The sequence below is a fragment of the Salmo trutta genome, chromosome 27 (genome assembly GCF_901001165.1).
Source record: "Salmo trutta chromosome 27, fSalTru1.1, whole genome shotgun sequence".
In the NCBI taxonomy this organism is placed as follows: domain Eukaryota; kingdom Metazoa; phylum Chordata; class Actinopteri; order Salmoniformes; family Salmonidae; genus Salmo; species Salmo trutta.
Genome location: NC_042983.1, coordinates 7,599,738 through 7,619,278, shown reverse-complemented (window position 1 = coordinate 7,619,278; position 19,541 = coordinate 7,599,738). Strand labels below are relative to the sequence as shown.

The 19,541-nt window shown below is 45.5% G+C and overlaps 1 protein-coding gene across 3 annotated transcripts in view; it reads right to left on the bottom strand.

Moving 5' to 3' along the window:
- The window catches only part of LOC115164232 (zinc finger SWIM domain-containing protein 6), a 49,717-nt gene that overhangs the window by 8,618 nt on the left and 21,558 nt on the right, over positions 1-19,541 (bottom strand). For 2 of the 3 annotated variants that reach the window (XM_029716503.1, XM_029716505.1), the window contains exons 2-9: positions 5,502-5,858; positions 4,973-5,121; positions 3,700-3,850; positions 2,005-2,184; positions 1,591-1,761; positions 1,254-1,400; positions 928-1,104; positions 272-532 (exon numbers count right to left, since the gene is read on the bottom strand). In XM_029716503.1, the coding sequence (XP_029572363.1) occupies positions 272-532; positions 928-1,104; positions 1,254-1,400; positions 1,591-1,761; positions 2,005-2,184; positions 3,700-3,850; positions 4,973-5,121; positions 5,502-5,858 (1,593 nt within the window). The remainder of the gene's footprint in view (positions 1-271; positions 533-927; positions 1,105-1,253; positions 1,401-1,590; positions 1,762-2,004; positions 2,185-3,699; positions 3,851-4,972; positions 5,122-5,501; positions 5,859-19,541) is intronic. The other variant, XM_029716504.1, reaches the window with a different exon arrangement.

Here is a 19,541-nt window from a genome sequence, read left to right as displayed (position 1 = left end):
AAGATAATAAGATAATAAATATTGAGATGGAGGAGTGAAATATGCTTCAGCATAGAGCCTCAATGCTTGGAGGGAAGGAAGGAGAGGGGGGAAGGAGAGAGGGAAGGAGAGAGGAAGGAGAGACCAAAAGCCCGCTCTCGTTTTACCTCACACAGCTACAGCTCAGCCATGGAAACACACACTCCACACATTCATAACAACCATATGGCAGATTATTTTACGCTTTATCTGATAACCAAAGTAAAAGGACACTGCGTGTGTGTGTTCTCACTCTCTAACAGGAAGACGGCTTGTTTGCGGAAGATCTTGACCAGCGTGTCATCCAGCTCCACTTCCTGCAGCTTGGCCAATAGCTGCTCTTCGTTGCGACACACCTTCTCCTGGGCGTACAGCCCATCAGGCATCACCCTCTGCTGGCCTAAGCCAATCAGAGCAGTCTCCACAGCCAGCGCCCCGTATGATTCGCCCTCGCCTAGCAACCTCTGCACTGGCAACCGCTGCAGCTCCGCACGACTCACCACACTGGAACAATCTAAGCGAGAGAGAGAGAGACACAAAGGGTCAGTACCTAGTAGTCCGTTTTTCAGTGTTCTCTGAGGTTTGGAGCCTCCCTCCTAGTCCACAACACTGAGGGTCAGTCTGTCCCAAACAGCACCCTATTCCATATAGACTGCACATTTGACCACATCCCAGGTCAAAGTATTTGGGACGGGCCCAAGACCTCCAGCTAGTACTTTTCCATATCACCGGGTTAGCTTAGTGTGTGCCTTGATTCTTTTTTTTACTAGGAGAGGAAAGACAGAGGGATAAGAAAAGGGGAATGTGAGGGCAGGGCTGAGAGAGGGACCATCTGAGTGAGAGAAAAGGAGAAGAGTGAAATCAAAAGATGGAGACAAAGAAGACTAGATTGATTCTTCTTTTTAGTACCTGAGAGGTCCAGGCAGGTGTTGGCCCCCTCCTCTGCCCCCCGTCCCGTCTCAGTGAGGGTGCTGAACAGGGTGCCGATGGGATCCAGGGGGTGACCCACCCAGCCTTCCATGTTGGTTATGGAGGTGATGGCTTTATGGAGCAGCTCTGTCACGGACAGGATGCAACACATGTCAACTACAGGGCACATAGTAACATAGTGTCAACCACATTGACACTACTACTTTAGTATGTCACAGAGCTCTATGTCTGCACTTATGAGGCTTTATAAGAGTCCATTGAGGGCTTTATAGCAGTCCTACGTCATCCAATAAGTGCAGTCTGACCTTTCTTATGTCGGCGGAAGTGCTCCAGTTGTCTCTGCTGCTGCCGCCGCAGTGTGTTTACCACGGCAATGGCCAATCGAAGTGCTTCGCGGGGGTAACCATGGGAACGCAGGGCGTCCACCCGAGCACAAGCCGTCGGGACGTGCTCTGAGAGACACAGAGACAGAGAGAGATGAACTAATGTTGTCTTTATCCCTTTCTATACGGCTTTTGGCAAAATGTGACCACTTGACATAAGACAACACACATATTGACACACAGTCCTCCGTTTCCCCTTTACACACACCAAGCATCACGATACACACTAAAAATAACACACTCTCAAACACACACTCACCGTGCCACATGGGCCATCCACGTGTGTCGAAGAGCGAGCCGTCCTGGTTGTCATGGTAACAGTAGTTGGCATAGAGGTCGCTGGCAATGATGTGCTGCAGGTGACGATCCTGCCAGTGGAGGTCACATGCCTCGATTGCCCGTGTGAACACCGTCCTGTGGGGACGCGACTCTGACAGGATGGAGAGGGAGAGAGAGACTTGCATTAGACAGAGAAGAGAGAAGGGAGGAGGAGGGACGGAGGGATGGAGTGGGAGAGGGTACTGGAGGGAGGGAGAGTTCAAACGCTGGCTGCAGGCTAACAAAAAGAGAGAGATGGAGCGAGGGAGACCGAGAAGACAAGAAAGACAGATCTACACAGAGAGAAAGAAAGATGGAGGGTTGATGTGGGGAAAGAAAGAGTCCCGTCTCTCACCTTGGTTGCCATGGGCACCCTGAGGCAGGGAGTGGGTGAGGTTGGGCAGATCGTTGCCATGGTTACCATCCTCCCAGGGGCACACGTCCACGCTGTTCCACCTCCTCAGCTCTCTGAGCCACGAGCACTTCTGCTCCGTCTTACAGTGGGGGTTCAACACGATACACATCCACAGGGCACCTGCACACACAAACCACACGCGCACACGCGAACGCACACACAGGTTAGGTCTTATCCCACCCAAGGTCATGTTTGACTTCAGACTACTCTCCTGATTTTAGTCTGAAGGTGGTAAACCCACAGAACCAAACTAAACTGCAGGTAAAAAAGATCCCCCGTCAATCTTTTGTTTTGGACCCACATTTTTTGGTCTATTGTTGTGTTGTTATTTGGAGATGGGTTTTAAAGTTTATCCAACTTTTCAAAGAAATCTAAAGTTTAGATATTCCGTACATTTTTTTCACCCCCCCCCCCCGCGCAAAAACGTAAGGGAGTTGCATACTTTGTAGTTGTAGATGCAGTCTCGGGCTGACGCACAAACTTTTCTTGTCGACAAACTCTTTGAAAAGCGGGAACTGTATTTGTCCTTCACGCACCGTCACAGACACACACTGCATACATCAATACCAGGTAAACAGAAACAAACTCAAGACTAAAAGTGAAGAAGTCTCCATGGATATCGTAACACATTCGGGAAGATGTAGGATGATAGTGTCACAGAGACAAACAAAAAAAACATCAGCTAATACACACACACACACACACACACACACACACACACACACTATTACAACTATGATGTGGCAACGATTGATGGACATAAATGGGGATGAAAACGTTCAGAAAGGCAGAAAGAGAGAGCAACAAGGACAGATGGTCAGAAAAAAAGGAAACGGGGTGGTTAGCCAACAGAGATGAAGTAGAGGAGAAATGAAGGAAGGACGGCGGTGTCTGGATGAGAGGAGAGAGGTAGCCGGCCCTGAGGAGGACTAAAAGACAAAAGCGGAACGCAACCGAGCGGCAGCATTTGCCACATATCAAGCAGTCAGAGAAGGACTCCGAGAGTCTGGACGTCAACGCATTGTTACACTTCTAAAAATACAAATCAAAGCAGAAAACTGTCTGTCTGTCTGTCTGTCTGTCTACATAGTGAATAATAAATGTGAGAATACAGAAATGAAAATAGGAGGTTGACATCCAGAGACTTTTTTTGTCCCCATTCGCACATTAGCAGGAGAGCACAACTAACATAACATAGGCTGCATAACCCCAAAACCTCAATCAGTGTGTGTGTGTGTGTGTGTGTGTGTGTGTATGTGTGTGTGTATGTGTGTATACACAAGTAATCTGTACTGAAGGCCACAGTGGACATGTGAGTGCTTCCTATCTAAAGTCGATAAATAAATAATTAAGCAGAGATAAAGGGAGTATGGTATGTTGTTTGCGTGTGGAGAAGACGGCAGCAGAGTTTAATGATAAATACAACAGTACGTAAGGTTGCCGTTTGTGTTGTCTATCAGTAAATATGTACAGTACATAAAGTAGCCTACTGTATGTGTGTGAGCATGCATGTTTGTTTGCAAATGTGAATTTATCCTGCGGTTCATTAGTGTGTGTGTGTGTGTGTGTGTGTGTGTGTGTGTGTGTGTGTGTGTGTGTGTGTGTGTGTGTGTGTGTGTATATATACACACTCACCTAGTTCGTCCCAGAGCTGTCTGTACTTGTCGTTCATGGTGGTGCCCTGCTGTCTCCATAGTGCCAGGCGAGGGTCGGCCATAAACTGTTCTGTGATCAGTGTTAACATCCGTGCTCCGTTAGAGTCACGCATACGCAGCATCTCCCTCACCTATGGGACAGGGAGGACAGCATCAGTGTGTGTGTGTGTGTATGTATGTAGAGCTTAATGCAGGCAGATGTTAAAACTAGGGGCGGAGGTTCTAATGGCCAGCCAGTATTTACATAGTGGTCAACACACTAGTGCTAGGCTAAATATTTCACATTAGTGCTAGGCTACATATTTCACATTAGCGCTAGGCTACATATTTCACATTAGCGCTAGGCTACATATTTCACATTAGCGCTAGGCTACATATTTCACATTAGCGCTAGGCTACATATTTCACATTAGCGCTAGGCTACATATTTCACATTAGCGCTAGGCTACATATTTCACATTAGCGCTAGGCTACATATTTCACATTAGCGCTAGGCTACATATTTCACATTAGCGCTAGGCTACATATTTCACATTAGCGCTAGGCTACATATTTCACATTAGCGCTAGGCTACATATTTCACATTAGCGCTAGGCTACATATTTCACATTAGCGCTAGGCTTTAGGCTGTGTCCCTAACGGCACACTTTTCCCTATGTAGCGCACTACTTCTGACGAAAGTCCATACCCTATTCTATAAGAACTACTTTTGACCAGTGTCCAGATGGGCCATTATCAAAAAATAGTGCACAACATAGGTGAAAGGGTGTCATTTGGGACAGGGGAGTAAATATTTTACATTAGCGCTAGGCTAAATCTACACTAGAAGAGCATATCATATTGCTGAGGTTGGCACATCAGCCAGACTAACACTCATCTGGTGTAGAGACAGGTATACATCAAGGGCTAAAAGCAACATCAAACCTCAACAATTGTACGGTTTAATGTATGTGCCAACTGCCATGCTAATGGCTCTTTAGACTAACAGAGAAACAGTGGCTTTGAACTGAACAGAAACAACTTGGCTGTGGAAATACACTGGGAGAAATGCGATGTTGATGTTAATGCGTTTATATATGAAAGGAGATATAATGCAACGTTTCAGCCTCTTCCAGTGGTAATAATAGTCATTGCAAAGTTTTACATAGAGACGCGGTGAGTGTCTAGAGGAGGGGAGTGTGTGTGTGTCTGACGCTCCTGTGTGTGTCTGATGGGCATGTGTGTGTCTGATGGGCATGTGTGTGTGGTGTTACCTTGCTAAACAGGAGGTTGAGTTGTTTCCCAGAGCCATGGTATCCTCCCTGTGACAGGAAGAGTTTCACCTGCTCCTGGACCTGCTCCTCATCCAAGTGCCAACAGTTCTCATCATCCACACTGGCCCCTGCAGTGGGGTCCGGGGCCCCTACACACACAGAGAGAGAGAGACAGAAAGCGAGGTTAGTTACAGACACATTTCTCATCATCCACACTGGCCCCTGGGGTTCGAGGCCCCTACACAGGCAGGCACACAAACACACAATGAGACATTCTACATTTGACTTGTTTAATAAAGAACTCTAATCTAATTTAAGGTAACTTGTGGAGCTGTAGAAACCTTTCAGTCATCCTTTTACCCCTTTACCTACCCATCTCTCTAAGGTAAATAAAGGCCAGGTCTTTAGTGTTGTTTAGAGGTGGACAGAGCTTTAATTTACAGGCAGGATCAGACTAATGAGCAGCAGTGATCTGCCCAGCCTTTACCTTTAGCACAGTCAATGTCCTCAGCGGGGCCTACACACTCACCGTGGACCTGGTTGATCTCAGAGTTAGTTGACAGGATCTCATCTGCCAGTTTCTGTGCGGTGGGCAACACCTCTGTATGATGCACTGATATCAGGTACTGGACAAACTTCTGCAGCTGATCTCTGCTCATCTGGAACAGCGTCTCTGAGATGGGCAGGTGCAGTTTGACCTGCTCGGGCTTCCGTACGCGGTACAGGGCCAGCGCTACCACGTGGGCGCAGTAGAATATGTCCTTGTTGCCGCAGCTACAGGTCACCGCGGTGATCTTACAGCGGTCGAAGCTGACGCTCACGCTGCAGACCATCTCAGGCTGAGAGGACGTGGCCGGGTCTGTTACCGTACCACTCAAATGGAACCCTGGGAAGAAAAAAAAAGAAAAAAATTCATTTCAACAATCCTTTATTGTGCATCCACTATAAAATAAAAGAGGAGAGGTGAAAGAAAGGGGGGTGAGAGATAGGATATAAAAGAGGAGAGGGAAGAAAAAAAAAGACAGGGATATGAATTTCAAGCCCATTATGATTGGGACATCATGCAGGACTTAGGACACAGAAGCCCAACCCTGTCTAAAACCACTAAACAACACAAAAGCGCCAGGGAGATGTTAATTAAGCAATTGACATTTTATTGAATTAAAATGACGAAGCCATGTCCTCTCAGTAAAAAGGCATGTCACGCGTAAGGATCACGTAAACCTTCCTAAACCTTATGAAAGGGGTGCAAAGATATTCCATATTCTCCGAACGTGAAAGCAGGGCCACATTGAGTACAGATAGACGTCCTGTGGCAGGTTGGGTCAACAACGATAGCAGCACAGATAGGGAGAGTGAGAGATGCAAAGCATGTGTGTGTGTGTGTGTGTGTATCAATAATGGAGCCCGCTCATTTGAATAGTGTTTGATCTCCTCCTGAGCGCTGCGTTTCCAGAGGCGGGGGCGGGGGCATTATTCCACTATGAATATGCATGAGGAGGGCAGGGCTGCTAGCGCTGGTATTAAAAACACACACTGATGAGCATATGAAAGGGACGCGGCCAGCGTGAGATCATGCATTTATTAATATTGGGGAGGGGCCAGGGAGACAAGAGTGGTGTGAATTAATTTATGCGCTTCGTAAAAAGAGAGAGAAAAACATATTGGGGCCAAGTGGAGACATACATGCATAAATACGCTTATCAAAAGGGATGTGGCTTGCTGTGATATCAGCAGTGTAATAACAGGGATATCAAAGCTGCCGCCGCTGCTCGACATGGGGCCGTGCATTACCAGGAGGAGGCTTGAATACGGCATCCCATACAAGATGAGACCGCAACAGAATGAGTCGCAACCCCGAAGCCTACCCCCCCCCCCCATGCTAAAATAAACCCTTTATGAAGAATGAACGGTGAAAATGGGGGAGCGGGTAGAGGTAGTCATCTAACCTGTGAGACTCCATGCTGTTTGTTTGAGCCCCACGGCCTTCGGACGGGAGGATTCGGGCCTAAGCCGCGTCTCAGAGCAATAATGCTACTCTTAAAAACAGTGCGTCTGTGTGTGTGTGTGTGTGTATGTGTGTGCGCGCGTGCGCACGTGGCTCAGAAACAGGTCCAGCGTGTGCTCTCCAACCTTTCACAAGCAAGTCCCAGTCCAAAGAGCGGGAATAACAAGAACATCAGAAACATGTGCGGTTCAAAAAGAGAACTGGGCAGCTCTGATACACGCCTGTTGAAAAACTAACACCTACCTATCCCTTATTTTTAGCAGACCAGAAACCTACACCATACAATGACCAATAGTGATAATAGGAATAAAAATGGAGACGGCAAACAAAAGCTTGATAAAACACAAAACCTATGGCAAACTCTTAAAAGCAGAGTCCAGATAGATTCCATAACACAATAAAACACCAAAGCCTATCACATTTTAAGACTGCTGCCATGGCTCTTTATTGCGTGCTCCCTCCCTCTCTTACACACACATACAAAACATGAAAATGCACACACACACACACCTTTTCTTCCCCCGACTGCTGGTTGGTATGAGGCCTTCAGTATCTCATGTGCTAGCTATTAGACTGTGTTCCCGTCACCTGCAGCTGCAGAGTGCAGCTTAGGGCTGTTGCTGTGTGTTGGAAAGGCCAGGATGGACTTTCAAAGGAACCGTGGCGGACATTTTTAGAACAAGGCCTCTGTGAGGTTGCCCTAGAAACCCCTCATGACCGGTCTGGTGAAATCACACTTGGCTTCAAGCACACCCTGAGTGTGTGTGTGTGTGTGTGTGAGAGAGAGTGAGTGAAGAGTGAAAACGGGAGGAGTGTATGCAAGCAGTAGAGAGTGAGTGTATGTGTAAACCCACAGGGCCCCCGGACCACCCATACACTTGGGGGCCCACATCAAAGCACTAGCCTAGATACTCTCTCTCCCTCTCTGCTTTTGAAACCGTACGAGTGGTGATAAGCCAGCAAGCTCTCTCGACCAGCTACAAGCCCTCCTTCCTCTCATTCAACGACATGGGGCCCCCAAAATACCAAAACCCTGATCTTATTTCAGGGAGAAGGAGAGGCCAAAGCCCCTCCAGAATTAACCCACTCCGACCCACAGGAGGAAGAATGTAGGCTTTATATAGGATTTGAGCATTCCCACATTAAGAGACCTAGTTGAGGCTGGGAGGCTGCTTGCCTAAGCACAAAAGCTCTCAGTTTGCAACCACTGGGGTAAATTAGACTGAGCATCATACATATATTTCCAAGTCAATGCAGACAATTCAGCCACAGCGGCGGGTGGTTCATGAAATTTATTTGCGGAATTGGTTTATGAGTAACTGTCACTTCAATATAATATGACACAGTCCTGTGTGTGTGTGTGTGTGTGTGTGTGTGTGTGTGTGTGTGTGTGTGTGTGTGTGTGTGTGTGTGGTTTATAGAGAAGAGGATAGAGAGAAGAGAAGGCTCATTCGCCACTTTAGCTTTGAGATCTAATCAAATTACCCCAATTTGAGCTTAGCAGAAGAAAGCAATAGAAGGGGATCCTATGGTAGCCAGAGGGACCCTATGGTAGCCAGAGGGACCCTATGGTAGCCAGAGGGACCCTATGGTAGCCAGAGGGACCCTATTGTAGCCAGAGGGGCCCTATGGTAGCCAGAGGGGCCCTATGGTAGCCAGAGGGGCCCTATGGTAGCCAGAGGGACCCTATGGTATCTAAAGAGCATGTTGGTAGTCTGGAATTCCATCTGGCCTGAAAGAAGATCTACTGTAGGACCAGAGTTGGGATGCATATCCGTATGGGCCCTGGTCAAAAGTAGTGCACTAAACAGGGAACAGGGTGCCATTTGGGATGGACACTTGGAGTTCTGGGTGGAACTAGGAACCCGTCGAAAAATGAGTGAGCAATCTGTTCAGCCCTTAGTGTTGTCATCCATCTGAAATGACCTCAAAAGGGCTTATTTTCTACGTTTATTTGAGAAGAAAATAAAGAATCAGATAGGTTTTAGGGTGTACACCTCACATGTGTGCAGTCTTACTGGGAGGGGGCATAAGAGGTGCTTATTAGAGAGAGAAGAGTGTGTGTGGTCCTATAAGGAAGACCCCGTACAGAGATCATAAACACAGATCAATGCATTAAGCAAGGGCCGCTGCTTTAGGGGTGTTAAACTGTGTGTGCTCTAGGTGAGGGACAGGCTGGAATAACACAGCTGAGCACCAAGGGCGGCCCTGTTTGTGCCGTGACCCCTCTAACAGAGCAAAGGCCTTGTCCTCCACAGGTGCTGACACAGACACACACACACACACACAGAGCCAGGTGTATAAAATGATATATATATATTTTTTCAAACATTCTGTGAATTTCAATTCCATTACTTCGACATGCAAATGTGACTGCAAATCTGCATATTAATCATCGGGATGGAGTGTGTGTGTGTGTGTGTGTGTGTGTTCACGTCTGTGTATGATTGGAGGTGTCATCCTACGGCTGCTGAAATGACAGTCTACTCTGGTCTCGTTGGGTGAAGCCGCCACTTAGTTGCCACACGATCCGTCAAGAATCATTTCCAAACTATCACTTACAAAATGGAGTCTAATTTGATTGAATTGGAATTTTCAGGCCCAGCCAGTTTACTGGCCTGTTGAGTGATTCTGTAGCTTGGCAAGAGGATGGCTGTCTTGACTATCCATGGGACATTCAACTGAACTATCTGGAAAGCAGGGCTTTGGCTAGCCTATGTTTGAAACCACATGCCTCAAACTAGGCTTTGGTCTATACATCCCCTCCAATCCATGTGTGGAGTTCATTAATGGGAGAGAAATTATATATGCATGGAAATGAACGTGCGTAATTACCAAGAGAAGTCCCTCAATGGTCTCTTGGCTGAAGATGAATGTAACGGGTTGGTGTGTGTGTGTGTGTGTGTGTGTGTGAAGATTAATGTACTGGGGATCCATTGAAAAGCCAATGTCAGCTCTTTAAGGCGGAGTGTGTTTGTAAGGACAACCCTCTACATTAGGAAGGGGATTACAAACAGTGACAAGAGGCTAGACCTGCATCAAAACAGCTACGACGGCCATAAAGTCATGAGAATGGTACAAATCCACGCTGGGGAAAAAAACACACATTAAAAACATTCCACTTGGAAAGTCACCCGACACACTACACATTCCTGACTCCTAAAGTATATCTCCTACTCCCACAAAACACACCCCTTCTCTTTCCTTCCTCCTCTCTCTAATATGTGACACCTCCCTTGCTCCCCTTCCCGACACATGTTCTCAGTGATGCCTAGCCCTAAAGCATACTACACGCTCTACACAGACGCAAGATTTGGAGTGTTGTATACAAGTATATTTTTCTCATTATAAATCTGATTATTTCACATGGAGATGTAGGAAGCTGGAAAGGCTAGCTAGCTTAATATATTTTTAGCCAGGCTAAAGCCAGCTAGCTACTACCAGCAAGGGAAGGCAACTCTTTGCTTTCACAAAATGAAAATGAAATGTAAACGTTGCCATCGCCTCCTTGTGACTGGGAGTGGGACCGGCGAGGAGATCATGTTACCGAATGGTGTCCGCTACACAAAACAATCCCACAACCCACGGATGTAGAGCAACGGAGTGAAGATTGTAGTGACCTTAAACTGACCCGCTGTGTGTGTGTGTGCTGACGTCACACACCAGGCACACACACACCCAGAGGAGGGGAAGCTGCATTCCAGCACTGCGCACGCACACACACAAACACAGAACAAAAAACACACACATGGGTGGGAAGCATTGGGAGCGCTCAGCTGTAGCGAGGGAGAGAGAGGTTTCGCCGTCTGGGTTCCTCTGAGCTCAGTACTTTCCCTTTCTGCTTCAGCCAGCTGCCGTTAGCGTAACGCAGCCCTGCCGGCTCGGACTTAACCCCTTCCTTCCTGGAGTCACTTGGGTCGTTCACCATCAACTATTGACATCCAGATTTACTAACACCCCAGCCCCCACCCTAACCACACACATACACAGCCCAAATTAACACACACACACACACACACACACACACACACACACGCAGCCCACAGTCCAAGATAACGATGACTAAAAGCCTACACACCCATACATGCCAATTTAACAACTAGCAATCCTGAATGCATGGGTGAGAGAAGTAGTGGGGGTGCTGTGGAACAAACACACACACACACCTACCTCTCTGGTCCCATCACACAGAGAGAAAAATGAAACACCTAGGAAAACGACAGCTTGGAAGAGTTAACCCCCCACACACCAATATTTCTTTATTTGGCATTTTGCATTCACAGTGTGTACTGCCTACTATCCTGAGAGCCCAGATCAATAAGCCTAGCTCTCTCACTTCTACACTACTCAAATCTTTTTTTGCAACAGTGTCATTTAGGATATAGTTCACATTTACTATCCATTTGTGAATGACCTGGTTTCAAGTAGTAGCCCATAGGCGGGTAGCCCATAGGCGGGTAGCCCATAGGCGGGTAGAGCGTTGGGCCAGTAACCGAAAGGTCGCTAGCTCGAATCCCTGAGCCGACAACGTAAAAAATCTGTCGATGTGCCTTTGAGCAAGGCACTTAAAGGGATAGTTCCCTCAAATTACAAAATGACATTGTTTCGTTACCCTAGAAGCAGTCTATGGCCAAAGTATGACAGCAATCCATGCTATGGTGTAGTTTCCCTGGCACTGTTTCCACATGATAACGTTTTAGCATTCGTGGCACAAATCCCATCAAGTCATATATATTACATTTGTTCAAAACATCTATAAGTGACTTTTGTTGAGCTTTACAATCCATTTTAGATACTTTCAGATGATTTGAACATGAAATGCTAATAAAATCGGTCCAAATGACTTGAATGAGATTTGTGCCACAAATGCTACAACATTACCATGTGGAAACAGTGTCAGGGAAACTAAAGCGAAGCATGGATTGCGGTCATAGCTTGTCCATAGACTGATTACAGGGTAAGGAAACCAATGTGTCATTTTGTAATTTGGGCGAACTATCCCTTTAACCCTAATTGATAATGGCCATTTCACACATGTGTATAATACACACTTGTACATGTGTGAATCAGGACAAATATTTACACCGACCAAACTATTACTATATTATTATTCAATTCCTCATTGAAAGGACAAAGGCTGCAGAGAGGGAACAGAACCACAACAGCTTACACACTAATTCATTAGCAATTAGATTAGCTAACGTGTCCTAATAGTCCCTCACCGCCCCAGGGCCTGATTAGCTCCCATATGAAATCGCAAAGCATGTTACTGCACATATGGTACAAGACACATATCACTACGCCGTCTTACCTTTGCACTTAAGACTACTTCACATAGACCTACACTGGGCCTTGTTTATCAATTGGCACCGAATTCCATATAAAGTGCACTGCTTTCGACCAACGCCACTATATATGGAATATGTTGGGGATAGGGTGTTATTTGAGCTTGACTTTGTCCTTCCTGAACCTGCCTTTGTCTATGTAGGACAGAGTGAGCCCGGGTCATGCCGCCCAGCACGATTGGAGGAGTAATACATCAGACGTGCCATTTTTTTTTGTTACCCCCAAACAGAGACGAGACGTGTCATTCTTCACACTAACCACAGTGGACAAAGCCAGGGACGAGAGGGGAGGAATGGAGGGCTCTCACGTTTAATATCACTTGACACACGTCATCTAGCATCTCTCGGCCCTCCGCTGAGTCTGTGTCAAAGTCTCAGCCGTCACACACAAATATCAAAACAAAGAAAAGGGAGAAAAAAAAAGTCAAAACATCTCACCAGCCCAGTGCTGCTATCGACAGATACTGAGGAGGAGAGAGCGAATAGAGAGATGAAGAGGATGAGAGAGCGAGAGAGGAGATAATACTGTTCTTAAGATATGGTCGATTCTCCTGCCTGTAGGCAATTCCTGTAAATATTGACGTTGAGGTTAAGGATATCCCCTAAATGGATAGGCTATAAAATGCATGGCGAACATTGTCTCTTAATGCTGTAAGCATTCGACATTATAGGCAGTAGCAATTTTCTTTCCTCAAACAAACACACACGGAGAAGGCGAAGAGTGGGCCTACTGAACGCGTCAACGACTTGCCTAAGAGCGGTTAACTAGAATAGGGAACCGAGCACTCTGAATAGGTCTGCAGCCACTTTTGGTTTCGGTCTCTCCAGCTAAAAAACGCAGACAGCTGATATTATCAAAACCCTTTCAGAATCCTGTTTCCCTGAAATGGCTCTCATTACTTGTAAATAGCTACCCTTTACTGATGGATGATTGAGAAAAATTGCCCGCTACTAGACAGAAAGGAATATCCCCCCCCCAGAGCTCTTTGTTGACATGCGAGGTGCCATGAGAACGCTGTCTGTTGTGTGTGTGTGTTCAGTATGGCTAGCAGCCCTATGTAAATGTGTGTAAGTGACCCCCCCACACAGTGAGTGGTATTTTACATCACCAGGTAGGCAGCTCACAACACATGCTTCACGGTATGGATGGTGTTAGACGGGTGATGAGCCGTGCCTGGTTTTCTCAAAACATAGCTCTTTCTATTCAGGCCAAAAGAGTTAAATGTGTCTCATCAGACCACGTAATCTTTTGCCTTATGCTCTCAGGGTCTTTCACATGCCTTTTGGAAACTCCAGGCGTGCCGTCATGTGGCTTTTTCTCAGGAGTTGCTTCCGTCTGGCCACTCTACCATAAAGCTCAGATTGGTGAAGTGCTGTAGAGACTGTTGTCTTTCTGGAAGGTTCTTCCATCTCAGCCAAGGAACTCTGTCGTTCTGTCAGAGTGGTCATTGAGTTCATGGTCACCTCCCTGACCAAAGTCCTTCTTGCCCGGTTGCTCAGTTTGGTCTGACGGCCAGCTCTAGGCAGAGTCTGGGTAGTGCCATATTGTGTCACTTCTCTTGTGTTCTGTGCAAGCAGAGTCAGGGTATGTGCAGCAGTTTGGGCCGCCTGGCTCGTTGCGAACTGTGTGAAGACCATTTCTTCCTAACAATGACCGTAATTAATTTGCCAGAATTGTACATAATTATGACATACATTGGGCAACCTTCAATGTTAACAGCAATATTTAGACTTAGGGATGCAACCCGTTAGATAAAATACGGAATGGTTCCGTATTTCACTGAAAGAATAAACGTTTTGGTTTCGAAATGATAGTTTCCAGATTTGACCATATTAATGACCTAAGGCTCATATTTCTGTGTGTTATTATATTATAATTAAGTCTATGATTTGATATTATATAGAGCAGTCTGACTGAGCGGTGGTAGGCAGCAGCAGGCTCGTAAGCATTCATTCAAACAGCACTTTCCTGCATTTGCCAGCAGCTCTTCGCTGTACTTCAAGCATTGCGCTGTTTATGACTTCAAACCTATCAACTCCCGAGATTAGGCTGGCAATACTATAGTGGCTATAAGAACCTCCAATAGGCAAAGGTATATGAAATACAAATGGTGTAGAGAGAAATAGTCCTATAATTCCTACAATCTAAAACTTCTTACCTGGGAATATTGAAGACTCATGTTAAAAGGAACCACCAGCTTTCATGTTCTGAGCAAGGAACTTAAACGTTAGCTTTCTTACATGGCACATATTGCACTTTTACTTTCTCCAACACTTTGTTTTTGCATTATTTAAACCAAATTGAACATGTTTTATTATTTATTTGAGACTAAATTGATTTTATTGATGTATTATATTAAGTTAAAATAAGTGTTCATTCAGTATTGTTGTAATTGTCATTATTACAAATGTAAATAAAACAATAAAAACGTCCGATTAATCGGTATCTGCTTTTTTTGGGCCTCCAATAATCGGTATCGGCGTTGAAAAAAATCATAAAATCGGTCGACCTCTAGTACACACACACACACACACACACACACACACACACCTCAGTGCATTCGGAATGTTTTCATACCCCTTCCCCTTTTCCACATTTTGTTACGTTACAGCCTTATTCTAAAATGGATTAAATAATTTTTAATCCTCAATCTACACACAATACCCCATAAAAGTTCTTTAGAAATGTATGCAAATTTATAAAAAAAGTATACATTTTCAGACCCTTTGCTATGAGACTCGAAATTGAGCTCAGGTGCATCCTGTTTCCATTGATCATCCTTGAGATGTTTCTACAACTTGATTGGAGTCCACCTGTGGTAAATTCAATTGATTGGACATGATTTGGAAAGGCACACACCTGTCTATACAAGGTCCCACAGTTGACAGTGCATGTCAGAGCAAAAACCAAGCCTTGAGGTTGAAGGAATTGTCCATAGAGCATTGAGACAGGATTGTGTCAAGGCACAGATTTGGGAAAGGGTACCACAAAATGTATGCAACACTAAAGGTCCCCAAGAACACAGTGGCCTCCATCATTCTTAAAACAGAAGAAGTTTGGAACCACCAAGACACTTCCTACAGCTGACTGAGCAATCGGGGGAGAAGGGCCTTGGTCAGGGTGGTGACCAAGAACCCGATGGTCACTCTGACAGAGCTCCAGAGTTCCTCTGCGGAGATGGGAGAACATTCCAGAAGGACAACCATCTCTGCAGCACTCCACCAATCAGGTCTTCATGGTAGAGTGGCCAGAGAGAAGCCACTCCTCAGTAAAAAGGCACATATCAGCCCGCTTGGAGTTTGCCAAAAGACACCTAAAGGACTCTCAGGCCATGAGAAGCAAGATTCTCTGGTCTGATGAAACCAAGATTGAACTCTCTGGCCTGAATGCCAAGCATCACGTCTGGAGGAAACCTTGCCTCATTCCTACGGTGAATCATGGGGGTGGCAGCATCATGCTGTGGGGATGTTTTCAGCGGCAGGGACTGGGAGACTAGTTAGGAAGGTTGAGGGAAAGATAAACGGAGTAAAGTACAGAGAGATCCTTGATGAAAACTTGCTCCAGAACGCTCAGGACCTCAGACTGGGGTGAAGATTCAACTTCCAACAGGACCACGACCCTAAGCACACAGCCAAGACAAAGCAGGAGTGGCTTCGGGACAAGTCTCTTAATGTCCTTGAGTGGCCCAGCCAGAGCCCGGACTTGAACCCTATTGAACATCTCTGGAGTGACCTGAAAATAGCTGTGCAGCGATGCTCCCCATCCAACCGGAGAGGATCTGCAGAGATCAAATACAGGTGTACCAAGCTTGTAGCATCATACCCAAGAAGACTCTAGGATGTAATCGTTGCCAAAGGTGCTTCAACAAAGTACTGAGTAAAGGGTCTGAATACTTATGTAAAATTTCTGTTTTTTTAATTTGTATAAATTTGCCAAAAAATCTAAAAACCTGTTTTTTCTTTTTCATTATGGGGTATTGTGTGTCGATTGATGAGGGGAAAAAACTATTTAACCCATTTTAGAATAAGGCTGTAACATAACAAAAATGTGGAAAAAGTCAAGGGATCTGAATACTTCCCGAATGCACCTTGCGCGCGCACACACACACACACACACACACACACACACACACACACACACCCCCAATCAATACTTTAACGGCACCAGAACGGCACCAGAACATCAAGATGAAATCTATTTTGAATTTTGTTCCAGCAATACGGTGCATTAAAACTATAAGGTATATTTACCTAGCTCAGTGGAAACCCTAGGAGCCTCAAGAGTTATCCATTCACAGGATTGGTTTCGGCAACTCAGGTGTCTATACCGTATGAATAGTGTGTAAACAGTATTTTTGTTGTCTCTTGATTTCTTTCCAATATACAGCTCGTATTTTATACGTAAAAACGTTTACAATAAAAACGAATTTAAAACGTCCTTGTCTATTACTGTTCTGTACTACTTCTGTACCTGTCATGTATTTGTATGTTTTATGTAGAACCCAGGAAGAGTAGCTGATGCATGTGCAGTAGCTAATAGGGATCCGAATAAACTAAGTACCAATGATTCACACGCCTAACTGGTATCTATTCAAATGTGTATTCTATACCATTAGTAGACAACACAGTATTCAAGGCTGTTATTAACTGCTTGAATCAGGCCTATTACAACATCATCTGTAAAAATGATAACTCTGACTAATCATATTAATGCAATGTTTCATCTTTTGTTACATTTTGTTACATGCCTGTGGTCGGGGATCGTTATTAGCTCAATTTGAGATGGTACACTGGTTAAGCAGGGCGGGGGTTGGGTGGTGAACGGGGGTACAACCAATGACCGTCGCAATGGTAAATGGGGGTTCAGAGGCCCCTCTGCTGATCAAGACGGTATCCGTCCTTGAATTAGGTCAATGATATTGGGTCTAAACGCCGTGCTGTTCTGGACAGACAGCCAGATTGGGAAGAGGGGGACAGGTGAGAGGAGTCTCTGGACTAATGTGGTTATGGGAGCAGAACCAAACAGCTGACTTAAGCTGAGTTCATCATATTGGTTAGACAGCTAATTACTGCTACAGGCCAATAAAATGCAGAAACACACTAGCGTGCGCACACGCACACACACACACACACACACGAAAGGCATCTCCTTCACATCAATCTTCAGCCAAAACAATTTCTTCTCCACAAATATATCTGATCACAAACACTCTGCATGCATCACAGATTTGTTTTGATTGGAAACGCTTTTGAAAAGCAGTCAGTTTCAGTTACAACACTTTTAAGTATAACCATTGCCTGCCCCCCCCCCCCCCACCCCCCCACCCCACCTTGCTGTTTTCTTCTTTATCATCTTTTTCTGATTTTTTCACCCCGAGGCAGGCATTTTGAAGAATCCATATATGGTATGTGAGGTTGTTCTGTTCTAGATAATAAATGGCAACACAGAGAAGACTTTGAAGTCCCCAACAGGTTTGATTCACTTTCATCAACAGCGCTGTCAGCGCCTGGTTTAAACAGCTCAAAGAAAAGTGGGGCTCCAAAGGAAACTTTGAAAGTTCTCCAAAAAACGACAACAACAGCAAAGATTGCATTGAGAACCAAGCCGTGGTTGGCCTAATTATCAATGTTGCTGTACTGGAACCATAGGCTGTCATGTCACTGCTGATTCTCAATGGGTTGTCTCGGCCTATTTTACACAAAGGGTAGTAGTATGTGTGTGTGTGTGTGTCACAGTGCATGTGATTGCATGTGTGTGAGTGCACCACAGCAGGCTACAGCTATGGGTCCCTCTCAACTTTCCTGTGTCAGTACTGTCTGATGTGTCCCCTTGCCCTAGACTAGACTTACAGTCGTCTGTCAAACACACAGAGAAACACTGACAGGTGTCTGACGTGGTTCACGTCTCCCACTGTTGTGACGCACCAGAGGCCTGGCTCGGCCTCATCACAGCATCCTCCAGCTCCTCCAGTCTGACAGACAGGGATGGGGGACAAAAGGCACTCCCCCCCCTGGGCAACCATCAAACTGGTCTAGCTTGCCTCGGGACGCGAGAAGGCCCACTTCTCCTGCCCATTGTGTTTCCCTACCTCCCCCAACGCCAATCATATGTCACGTTTTATTTTTCCAGAGAGCGTGTGTGTGTGGGTCTGTGTGGGTGTGTGTGTCTGATTTTGAACCCCCCCCCCAAAATCAATCATATGTCACATGTTTTATTCTCTCTCTGTGTTAGTGTGTGCCCAGGCTGTGTGTAGGGTCGGGTGGGGGTTTGGGGGAGTGCTGTCTATATTGGTTATGGTGAAGAGACAGGCAGAGCTGAGCCCATAAAGCATGATTTACCATACAGCTGAGTGACAATTACAGAAAGCAACAAATCTGGTTTCAACCCTGCTTCTCTGGAAGCAAGTCTTGTCCCAGCCAGAACGGCCCATAAGGCAGGAGCCCGTTTATGTAGGCTAGCGTGATGTACAAGTACACATCCTAAGTGGTATACTACGAAGCAAGCTAGATCTACTCAGGCTTTTTTAAAGCTAGCCAGCTTCAGTTAGCTTCACATTCCAGGCCAGGCTTAATCTGTACTATGACAGTGGATATTGCACGTCCGCCTGTCGCTAACTCTAGCAGGCTTGTAACTGAGCATGCATGTCTCACATCGCTAGTTGAACGCTGAACTCCTCATGAGAGACAATGCCGAAACATCAATCCATGGCGAGTCAGCGCCACATTTTAACTTATGTCGAAATCAAAATGAAAGAAAAGTTATCTTGTAAATTCAGCAAGCTATGATGTGAAATAGGCTTTTAAAATTACCATCTTTATTTTATTACTCATTATAAATACCGTCTTTGGTTTGCTTATCAATGCACGAGCACCTTTTTCGCACTCTATCGATCCTTCTATATGTGGAACCTCTTGTTGCGTTGTGGCCATAGACAAATAACCCATAGAAGGGTTTTTGAACTTCTAAACCTGGCAATTTGACTGTTACAATCATGGGTACGCAAGCAATGGCTGCCAGTCTTGACTTGAATGGGAACTGCCATCTATGGATTATATGTCTATGGTTGTTTGCAGCTGTCAGTTTGCCTCTCGCAAACTTCAACATCAGAAAAATGTGTAATGTGATAGGTATTAACATTATTTTTTTCACACACCAAAAAACATTTCATTAACCTGTTGGGGATAGGGGGCAGTATTTACACGGCCGGATAAAAAA